This window comes from Suncus etruscus, chromosome 6 (genome assembly GCF_024139225.1).
Source record: "Suncus etruscus isolate mSunEtr1 chromosome 6, mSunEtr1.pri.cur, whole genome shotgun sequence".
NCBI classification, from domain to species: Eukaryota; Metazoa; Chordata; class Mammalia; order Eulipotyphla; family Soricidae; genus Suncus; species Suncus etruscus.
Genome location: NC_064853.1, coordinates 55,181,482 through 55,193,017, shown reverse-complemented (window position 1 = coordinate 55,193,017; position 11,536 = coordinate 55,181,482). Strand labels below are relative to the sequence as shown.

At 48.0% G+C, this 11,536-nt stretch overlaps 1 protein-coding gene across 1 annotated transcript; it reads left to right on the top strand.

The window, feature by feature from the left end:
- The first annotated feature begins 318 nt into the window (after positions 1 to 318).
- On the top strand, positions 319 to 9,888 carry CELA3B (chymotrypsin like elastase 3B). Its single transcript, XM_049775039.1, has 8 exons — positions 319 to 358; positions 1,896 to 1,981; positions 5,350 to 5,447; positions 5,532 to 5,666; positions 7,490 to 7,626; positions 8,232 to 8,374; positions 9,150 to 9,302; positions 9,871 to 9,888. Exons 1-8 carry the CDS (start codon positions 319 to 321, stop codon positions 9,886 to 9,888), a joined length of 810 nt encoding a protein of 269 aa, XP_049630996.1.
- The last annotated feature ends 1,648 nt before the right edge of the window (positions 9,889 to 11,536 follow it).

Below are 11,536 nucleotides of genomic sequence, written 5' to 3'. Positions count from 1 at the left end.
TTTGGAGGTGGAGGAAGAAGCAGGCACTCATATTCTGATCAGTTCCAGAGTCTGGGTTCTTTCCTGTGAAGTTTCCTTCCTCTCCCCTTCTTATCAGTGATCATTCAAAGCCACCTGTGCAGCCAAACATTGAGGGAACTGTAGGTCCTGCCATAGATCAGCCTCCCTCATCTGTACAGGAGGCCATGACCTTGGGCTATGGGAGACCTGCCTTTTCAACCACCTGTTCTGAGAATAGGGCCCAGTCCAGCCCCCCACAATCTACCTATATTAAAGCTCCGGACTCTTCTCTTTCCTGTCACTTCAAAGCTTTTCACGATGCTTCGGCTGCTGAGCTCTCTCCTTCTTGTGGCCCTTGGTAAGCCCCAACCCGTGTCTGTGCTCCCTAGGTTGGGATCCCTTGAGGTCAACCATCCACCCTGGGCCTCAGGACCCCACCAGCTGGTATCAAAGTGGTGGAACCCAGCTTTTACCTGGGGCATAATTATGAAGACAGTTAGCTTGAAGTTAGAGCAGGGTGGAAGGGAAAACATGGACAGGCAAGAGTAGGAGAGAGATTGGGGAATCTAAAGGCCATTGTGGGTATCTTCAAAAAAGGAACAGGCAAATTCTGTGGTTAAGAATTGAGGCTCTTGGGGCTGGAGAGATAGCATGGAGGTAAGGCGTTTGCCTTGCATGCCGAAGGATGGTGGTTCGAATCCTGGCATCCCATATGGTCCCCTGAGCCTGCCAGGAGTGATTTCTGAGCATAGAGCCATGAATAACCCCTGAGCGCTGCTGGGCGTGAACCAAAAGAAAAAAAATTTGAGGCTCTGGGGTCAGAGAGATAGTGTAGTGGGTAGGGCGCTTGCCTTGCACACAGCTGACTTGGGTTCAATCCTCAACATGTCATGTGATCCCCTACATACAGCCAAAAGTAATTCCTGTGTGCAGAGCCAGGAATAATGCCCTGAGCACTGCCAGGAGTCCCCTTTTCCTCCAAAGTAATTAACAACAAAAATAATACCATGAGTACTTCCAGGTGTCCCACTTTCCCTCCAAAGTAATTAACAACAAAAATAATTGAGTCTCTAAGGTTAGTTGGTGTGAGCTGGAATTTCTGCCTCATTGCTTGACCCTGCATCTTCCCTCCTGTATCCTCATGCCCTGCACTATACCTAGTGGTCTGGTCTTTTCCAGGTCTTTCCTCCATAACAACATATTCCTGTTCACATCAACGCTCCAAGTTGTCCACTGAGAAAGTAATAGGAACAGATAATATTTGTTCAGTGCTTCCTGTGTGATGAGAAAATGTTAAGGAGTTTTTAAAATGATATTATGTCAGCACCATTACTTTCCTGATTTCTAAATGGGGGGGTGATGGTAACTAAGAAAGAACCCTTTCCTAGAAGAGGACCAGGGCAGCCCTTTAAATCTCCATCATTCCAGAGACTCTACACTATTTGAGAACAACACCCAGCTGTGATCAGGGGGCTTATTCCCAACTTGGTAATCGGGTCACTCAATGACAGTGCATGGGGACCATCAGGATTAGAATCCAGGGCTTTTGCAGGTATAGCTTGTGGCTCAGTCCTTTGTAGCATCTCCCTGGCCCCTCAGCCACCCTTCTTATGGTTAATTGGTGTCACTTCCAGAAAGTGTGTTAGGTGCTAGGCAGTGCTCGAAGTGCATAAACCTGAATCTAACACTAGTCTCCACTCTGACCCTGGAGTCTCTGCAACCCCTGTTTTAGTGAGAATACTCACTTTTTCTACATGACTATGTGGTTCAAAGAGGGAAGGAGGTAGGTAGCAAGGGTCATACAGCCAAAAAGAAAAAGATGAGTATAGGGATCCAGGCCTTTTCTTTCCTTTGGGGCCCCCCTGGCTGATGGATCTCACTATTATCTCTTACAGCCTCAGGCTGTGGTCGGCCTGCCTTCCATCCCTCAGCCCGTGTTGTCAATGGAGAGGATGCTGTCCCCTACAGCTGGCCCTGGCAGGTAAGAGTGATACCAGCTGTGCTATTTCCCACACAGACTCCAACTCCCATGTTCTGCTTACAAGAACTCTGTCTTGATCACCTGTTTGCTTTCAGAGTCAGGAAGCCTATGGACAAACCACTTAGAATTTGTACCCATTCAACTTCTAGCCTTCGCTGGATGGTTGGCAAGTTGAGTGGAACCTGAAAGAAATTAAAGCTTGACTCAGGGGAGAAGGGACGCACCAATGGTGAAGGTAGAAGCATTGTGTTGGGGCTGGAGAGATAGCACAGCAGTTTGTCTCGCATGCAACCAATCCAGGGCAGAGGGTGGTTCAATCCCCAGCATCCCATATGGTCCCCCGAGCCTGCCAGGAGCGATTTCTGAGCACAGAGCCAGGTGTTAGACCCTGAGTGCCACCGGTGTGACCAAGCAAACAAACAAACACAAAGAAGCATTGTGTTTAGGGAGGGAGATTTTGGGAAGACTCATTTTTAGGTTCTCCAAATATATAACAGGGTTATAAGGTCTGGGAACAACAGAAGAACAAAAGATAAGGTCAGTGGTGGTAGGCCTAGACTCAACAGCACCAGCAGTAGTCATGGCCCATATGTGCCTAATTAAATTAAAATGAACTACAATTACACCTAGAAATTCAGTGGCTCAATGTTCGCTACTTTTCAAATGCCAATAACCACAGGTGGGACCAGAGAAATAAGAAGTATAGCAATTTGGGTGCTTGTTTTGCACGTGGTTGATTATGGTTTGATCTCTGGCACCTCAGGTGATCTTTGAGCACCAATTAAAAGCCATGAGCAGTGCATGGTGAGACCGGAGAGGTGGCATGGAGGTAAGGCATTTGCCTTGCATGCAGAAGGACAGTGGTTCGAATTCTGGCATCCCATATGGTCCCCTGAGCCTGCCAGGAGTGATTTCTGAGTATAGAGTCAGGAGTAACCCCTGAGCGCTGCCGAGTGTGAACCAAAAACAAACCAAAAACTCTTCACAGGTAGTTAATGGCCACCATATGGGCAGTGAAGATGTAGAATATGCTTATGGTCATAGAACATTCTCTTGAGGAGACCAGAGAGATAGTATAGTAAGTAAGGCACTTGCCTTGCCCACAATTGATCCAGGTTTAATCTCCAGCAATTCATATGGCTCCTTGAATGGGCCAGGAATAATTCCTGTGTGAAGAGCAGGAGTAACCCTTGAACACAGCTGAGTATGGGCCCCTCCCTCAAAAAAAGTTCTCTTGGAACTTGGTCTACAGCAGAAGTTCGCAAACGTCCTCAAGAGCTGGAGATGACAGCCAGAGAGATAGCATGGAGGTAGGGCATTTGCCTTGCATGCAGAAGGACGGTGGTTCAAATTCCAGCTCCTGCCAGGAGCAATTTCTGAGCATAGAGCCAGAAGTAACCCCTGAGTGCTGCCGGGTGTGACCCAGAAACCAAAAAATAAAAGAGCTGGAAATGAGAGGCTGGAGCAATAGCACAGCAGTAGGGTGTTTGCCTTGCACACAAAGGAACTAGGACAGACCCTGGTTCAATCCTCAGCATCCCAGATGATCCCTGAACCTGCTAGGAGCAATTTCTGAGTGATCCAGGTTTAACTCCAGAGCATTACTGGGCATGGCCCCAAAGCAAAAAGGCTGGAAATGAAATAATTTAGCCTTGTCCAGTCATGTGTTTTATTTTTTCTTTTTTAAATTTCTTTTGGTTTTTTTTTTGGGGGGGGCAGGGGGGAATCACACCCCACGGTGCTCAGAGATCATTTCTGGTAGGCTTGAGGGACCATATGAGGTACCAGGAATTGAACCAGTGCCAGAGATACATATGAGGTACGAAGAAAGTACTCTACCCACTGTACTATTGTTCAGACTCCAAGGTTCATTTTTTAAAAATTAGAGCAGTTAAGAAAGAAGAGAGAGGGCCCGGAGAGATAGCACAGTGGCGTTTGCCTTGCAAGCAGCAGATCCATGACCAAAGGTGGTTGGTTCGAATCCCAGTGTCCTACATGGTCCCCCGTGCCTGCCAGGAGCTATTTCTGAGCAGACAGCCAGGAGTAACCCCTGAGCATCGCCGGGTGTGGCCCAAAAAAAAAAAAAAAGAGAGGTGAAGAACTCATGGAGGCTTGTATCTCAACGTGTCTAAGAGCGTGAGCAAGTAGAGTTCAGAAGCACTAGAGGCCTGAGGGAACAGAAGGCCTTGGTGGCTCTCCAGAGAAAGAGGGGTGGGAGCACTGGAGTGACAGTACAGATAGGGCCCTTGCTTGCACTCGACCAACTGGGTTCAATATCAGGCATCACATATGGTCCCCCGAGAACCACCAGGAGTGATTCCCGAGTGCAGCGCCAAGGGTAACACCTGTACTGGTGGATGTGCCTCCCCCCAAGAAAAGAGAAAGGAAGCAGAGATATACTGTATTTTCCGGCGTATAAGATGACCCCCTAATTTTACAGTTAAAAATAGGTTTAGGCCTATATTCTCTGTATAAGACAGAACGTTCCTGTGCTGCAACTGTATGTACCACAGTGAGCCAATCACAACAAGCAAAGGGTCAAAGGTTATACTGTAATAGACTTCCTCACTAACTCTGGCCAATCTGAGCAGGCTTTTGACAGTGTAGATTCGGGTCCAGAACATTGTCTAATTTGCATGCATCAAAAGCCTGCTTGGATTGGCTGAGTTAGAGAAGCGGTTCGAGCAGCCTTGCAGTGATTGGTGCAGGATCGAGTTGGAAAATTCGTTTCATGGCAATATCCAGATGATTTTTATTTAGCGGCATATCGAAATGTTTTTTCGGGATATACTCAATGTGTAAGACGACCCCTGATTTTCGGTTGACTTTTTTTTTTTTCGTTTCAAAAGTCGTCTTATACGCTGGAAAATATGATAGTGCAATAGGTAGGGAGCTTGTCTTGCATGTGGCTGACCCAGGTTCAACTCTCAGCATCCCATGTGGTTCCCTAAGCACCTCCAGGAGTGATTCCAGAGTGCAAAACCAAAGTAACCCCTGAACACTAGTGTGTGTGTGTGTGTGTGTGTGTGTGTGTGTGTGTGTGAGTGAAGAGAGAGAGTGAGAGAGAGAGAGAGAGAGAGAGAGAGAGAGAGAGAGAGAGAGAGAGAGAGATGGAGGATATTCTAGAGAGTGACACAAGCAGATATTCTAAAAGGTAAAGCTTCTTTCCCTGATAAAACAGCCCAGGGAAGTCACTGCGCTGAAGGTCAGTGGGCTTTGGAGCATCTCCTAGGTGAGAAGTGCCTGGATGGCCATGAGCAGTTGTGTGTGCTGGGCACTCTGCATTTCTAGCAGGCACCTTTCCAGAGTTTCACAGTGACAGTGTCCATGTAGAGTGCAAGCCACTCAAACTGCACCCTCTGCCACAGGTCTCCCTGCAGTATGAGAAGAATGGAGAGTTCCACCACACCTGTGGTGGCAGCCTCATCGCCCCTGACTGGGTCATGACCGCCGGCCACTGCATCTCGTAAGTGCTCTCACCTGCTCTGTCCAGGCTGGCTGGGAGGATACTCTGGGTCAGGTCCCCCTGCTAACTCCTCCTTCCCCATAGGAGCTCTATGACCTACCAGGTGGTGTTGGGCGAGTACGACCGTGCTGAGAAAGAAGGCCCTGAACAGGTGATCCCCATCAACTCCGAGGACCTCTTTGTGCACCCACTCTGGAACCCCAACTGTGTGGCCTGCGGGTGAGTTTAAGTCTCAGACCTGGGGTCAGGGGCCCACCAGACTCATCAAGAACCCCAGTACAATTGGCCGAGTTCCACAAGCCAAGTGGCAGCATCTGCAGAGCCTTAGAGCCCCAAGGGCTGTCCACACCCAACTGTTTCCCTTCAAAAGAAACAGGTCCCAGGCAATCCCAGCTAAGTAGCTCCAGATCTCAGAGCTCCTTCAATTTACCCTCCCTCAACGCCAGGGCTGCTTCTCTCAGCAGATTGATTTGTAGAGCACTGGCTGAAAGTCAGGCTCCAGCAGTAATTCCTTGTCCCTACCCTTCCTTGGGTGTCAATTTTATCACTGGTCAAGGAGATAAAAGCTGAGCTTTCTGGGTGATTATAAATGTAAGGGAGGAGTTGACCAACCACTGGCAAGAACCAAGGAGGAGCTGGAGAGAGTTCAAAGGTCTGAGTGCAGACTTTGCCTGCAAGCAGCTGAGGTTCAATGCTCCACTGTACCACAAGTACCTCCTCCAGCTCTGCTGGGAGTGAACCTTGAGCACAAGGCTGGGAGTACTCCCTGGGCATACCAGATGTGTTCCACTAGGACAAAAATTCATGGCTTTTTTTTTTAGGTTGTTCATTAATCCTGGCATTGGAATATTGATGGAATCTTTTTTAATTTTTGGGGGGGTGCCGGAGATATAGCATGGAGGTAGTGAGTTTGCCTTGTATGCAGAAGGACAGTGGTTCGAATCCCGGGATCCAATATGGTCCCCAGAGCCTGTCAGGAGCAATTTCTGAGTATTGAGCCAGGAGTAACCCCTGAGTGCTGCCGGCTGTGACCCAAAAACAAAATCAAACAAAAAATTGGTTTTTTCTTTTAGTGGCTGGAGTGATAACAGAGCATTAGGGTATTTGTCTTGCACGCTGGCTGACCTGGGACAGACTGGATTCGATCCCTGGCATCCCATATGGTCCCCTGAGCTTGCCAGGAGTGATTACAAAATGCAGAGCTGAATGCCATCTCAAAACAAAAAAAATTGTTTTTTAATTTTTAGTATTAGGGGCCGGCGAGGTGGCGCTAGAGGTAAGGTGTCTGCCTTGCAAGCGCTAGCCAAAGAAGGACCACAGTTCGATCCCCCAGCGTCCCATATGGTCCCCCCAAGCCAGGGGCAATTTCTGAGCACTTAGCCAGGAGTAACCCCTGAGCATCAAACGGGTGTGGCCCGAAAATAAAACAAAAAAAATTATAATTTTTGAGTCATACCCAGTGATGATCAGGGGTTATTTCTGACTCTGCATTCAGGAATTATTCCTGGCAGTGCTTGGGGAACCATATGGGATGTAGAGATTGAATCCAGCTGAGCCACATGCAAGGCAAATGCCCTACCTGGTGTATTATCACTCTGGACCCACGTCTAGGGTTTCTTACAGCTCTCTACTCCTATGCAAATAGGCTATCTGGGTGGCTCAGCACTTCCCTACTGAATGAGTTCTGGAGAGCACAAATGTGCAGTTAGTGTGGTGCTTTGATCTCTGAAATCTTGGTTTATCCTCTCAAAGTTCCAGGGAGGGGTAATTGAAGAGATGAGTCTCCTGTTCCATCAGTAGCAGCTTCACCTGAGTGCAGGAGAGATCTGCTGGGTCCAGGGTGTGTGTGTGTGTGTGTGTGTGTGTGTGTGTGTGTGTGTGTGTGTGTGTGTGTGTGTGTGTGTGTGTGTGTGTTTGTGTGTGTGTGTGTGTGTGTGTGTGTGTGTGCCTGTCTGTCTGTTTGTCCTGGGGCAGTGTAGTGAAAGGTGGAAGAGGGAATGCAGGCCCAGGTTCCATGTGACTCTTCTTGCCACCTCTTCCAGCAATGACATCGCCCTCATCAAGCTCTCACGCAGTGCTCAGTTGACTGACAGTGTCCAGCTTGCCTGCCTGCCTCCCGCTGGTGACATCCTGCCTAACGAAGCCCCCTGTTACATCAGCGGCTGGGGTCGCCTCTACAGTGCGTCTGTGGGGAGGGCAGATGGGCCCCATCCTTGTACCTCTACCTCCTTCTCCAGTGACAGTATCTGTCCCTATCCTCTACCATATTTTTGGGTGAGGGGCCACACCCGGCAGCACTCAGGAGTTACTCCTGATTCTGCTCTCAGAAATAGCTCCTGGCAGGCACGGGAGACATTCTGGGATGCCGGAGATTGAACCCAGGTCCACCCCGGTTGGCCGCATGCAAGGCAAATGCCCTACCACTGTGCTATCTCTCTGGCCCCATCATACTCCACCATATTTAATCCACAGAGTTCTGGGGTCAGGCTACCCTAGGCTCTGTATTGGGTTATTCCCAGTGTGCTTAGAGGACCATGCAGTGTCAGGGATGGGCAAAGCAAGCCCTTAACTTTCTCAGCCTTAGCTGATTTAGAGACCCTGGCTGCAGGTGCTGGGAATGCAGAGGTGAGCCCACAGGCTTACGTGACCTAGTCGGAGGAATGTCCCCAACACACATGGGTGTCCCCTGCTTCAAACTTCCCAACTGCTTGGGAGCTCCCAGCCCTGACTTCCAGATGGCAATGAAGCCCCATCTCCTTTGACTCAATGCTCTCCTCCCTGTAGCTGGTGGACCTCTCCCAGACAAGCTGCAACAGGCTCTGCTGCCCGTGGTGGACCATGCTACATGCACCAAGTGGGACTGGTGGGGCAGCGCCCTGAAGAACACCATGGTGTGTGCTGGTGGTGACATCCGTTCTGGCTGCAATGTGAGTCCTCCCCAGAGAACACCACGAGTAATGATCCCAGCCCCAAGGAAAGGATATGGACAAGGACGTGTCTTTTATTTTGTTTTGTTTTTTTTTGTGTCACATTCAACAGTGCTCAGGGGTTACTCAGGGCTCTGAGCTCAGAAATTGCTCCTGGAAGGCCCAAAGGACTATATGGGATGCCAGGGCTCGAACCCAGCTCTGTCCCAGGTCGTCCACATGCAAGGCAAAAGCCCTACCACTGTACTATCACTCCAGCCCCAAGAAGGTGTTTTGATGCTGGCCCCACAGAGCCTCCAGGCCAGGCAAGCATCACAGAAAGTCAGTTAGTGTAAAACAAACCCTGGCCCTGAGTCGCTAGATTCTAGTCACCTCTCACATGCTGACTTGACCTGGGCAAGTCACAGGTCCTCCCAATGTACTCAGACTCTGGTATCCACAAAGCTTGGGATTTTAACACCCAGGATCTCAAAAGTCACTTTCAACTCTGTAGTCCTTTAACTTTGAAGTTAAACATTGCCTTCATTGTAAATGGACATGAATAATAATATTCACCCTTTGTACTGATCCTGGAAACTATCCTTTGTCTATTGCATCTTTTTCACGGGGTTAAGATCAGTGATCGATTAGCTTCCTTATTGTCACAAGACCTCAAAGGCAAACATTAGAGATCTTCACCAAAAATTAAGCTGAGGCTAAGGAGGTCAAGTCCCCTGTAGGTTTCCTAAAACTCAGACTCATTCAAGCCCCTACCCTGGTTCTCTGACCATTTCAGGGTGACTCTGGAGGACCCCTCAACTGCCCTGCTGCTGATGGTTCCTGGCAGGTCCATGGCGTGACCAGCTTTGTGTCTGCCTTTGGCTGTAACACCCGCAAGAAGCCCACGGTGTTCACGCGAGTGTCTGCCTTCAATGACTGGATCAAGGAAGTGAGTGAGCAGGATGGGGGTGTGAGGGATGAAGAGAGCAGATCCTGAGGAAGCAGGTAGTTTGCTGCTGCAGTGTGGCCCCAAGAATTGTCATAGCTTCTGTGTGGAGAGTGGCACTACTGCTGAGCTTCCTCATGGCAGCAAGCATGCTTCTCCAAGAAGGTCTTTCCTGTCTGGAAGGATGGAGTGATGTGTCAGAGGTCTGCCTCATGGGCACTGAGATCAGTAGCAAGGGTGAAATAGACTGAGCTGTGCTAGGGGAAGCTCAGCAGGCTCTGTAGAAATAAATGGTGAGAGAAGAATATTGTTTATAAATGTAATAGTCACAATTTACAAACTAAACAGGCACTGAAATAAATTCCTCAGTTAATAGCTCACTCATTTTTCCCCCATCAACTAAGTACCCTATTACATAGATGGGAAAACTGAGGATCAGAGAGGTCAAATCACTCCCTACAAGGTTACAAAGTTGATGAGCAGCATAGCAGGAAGTTGGGTCTGTCTCTATCTGGTTACAAAGTCTGTGCTCCTAACTCAATTATTTTTGGTTTCCCCTCTCTCTCTCCAGACCATGGCAAGCCACTAAAACCCAGACCTGGATGGCATTGTCTGCTCACAAGCTTTGAAAAAAATAAAGATCTTTCAGAAAACCTCAAATCAGTCCCTTCTTTGATCATCTCTTTGCCCTGCAGCTCATTCCTAAAATCTTTGATATGTAGAAATGAGATTAGATCCAACCCTCTCAGATTCAGAGAAAAAAAATGAAATGCCTGGGGGCATGAGAGAGTACTAGAGGTAAAGCCATTGCCTTGCTTTTGGCTGAAGTGCCCCAAAATCCTAGTTTGAGTCCTCCTACCACAAAAGATCCTTGAGCACAGAACCAGGAATAAATAGCCCCTGAATATTTCTGGGTATAGCTCACCTCTCCCCCAAATCACCGATAAAAGGGAAGACTCAGAGAAGGGAGTTGCAATCTATTGATCAACCACTATGTCTGGGTTTGAAGGGCTTCTCAGTGCTAAAACTGGAAGAAGAGTGCCAGAATGTACAGTCACACAGGACAACAGGTAGTCTATTACATGCATGAAACACAAAAATGTGGTAAAATCTGTAAAACAAACAAACAAAAAACCCAGACATTGCCAGTGTATTGACAGGCTCCTGGTACTGGAAGAAGGGTCATTTGCTCTTTGCATCCATAGATAATTTGAGAAAGGAGGGCTGCACACATTCATTCCAGGAGAGTTCAGAGGTGAGATAGTAATATAATTTATACCCTAAGATGACTCACTGTTGGATCGGAGAGATCGCACAGCAGTAGGGCATTTGCCTTGCACACAGCTGATCCAGGACAAACAGTGGTTCGGCATTTCATATGGTTCCTGGAGCCGGCCAGGAGCAATTTCTGTGCACAAAGCCAGGAGTAATCCCTGAGCACTGCTGGGTATGACCAAAAAAAAAAGTGATGGCTCACTATTTAGACAAAATGAACACATTTTTGCCCTTTAAACATTTACTTAGCTCCTTCACTGTAGAAAGATTAGGGCTGGGAATTCAGAGGTCAGTAGAATGACTTTAGGAAGACCATTTGCTGCTGAGTAACCAGCATAGTTTAGGATGTTGGAGCCAGGTAAGCTATTGAAGAGATCCAAAATCCGCTGCCATGCATCCCAAAGCACACTGATCAAGTCATATTTCTTCTGAGTATCAGAAGAAAAAATTCAATAAGGACACACATAATTTTTGTTTTGGGGCTATACACAGCTATGTTCAAGGGTTACTCTTGCTCTGCACTCAGGAATTACTCCTGGCGGCATTCAGGGGATCATATGTCAGAAATCGAACCAGGTCTGCCATGTGCAAAGCAAATACCCTACCTGCTGTACTATATTTCTGACCCTCATATTTACATAATTTTTAATCATCCAGGGGTCTCAAACTCGTGACCCACGGGCCACAAATGGCCCTCCGTACAACATTTTGTGGCCCTGCCCTAGAGGAATCTTTTTTGTTTTGCTTTGTTTTGTTTTAGTTGTTTGGGTCACACCCCCCAATGTTCAAGGCTTACTACTGACTTTGCACTCAAGGATCACCCCGACTTTGCCTCCTGCGGCCCCCAGGTAAATTGAGTTTGAGACCCCTGCTAGACTATAATTATTATTATGATTTTGGTTTGAGGGCCATACCTGGCAATGCTTAGGGCTGATTTTTGTCTCTTAGCTTAGGGATCACTA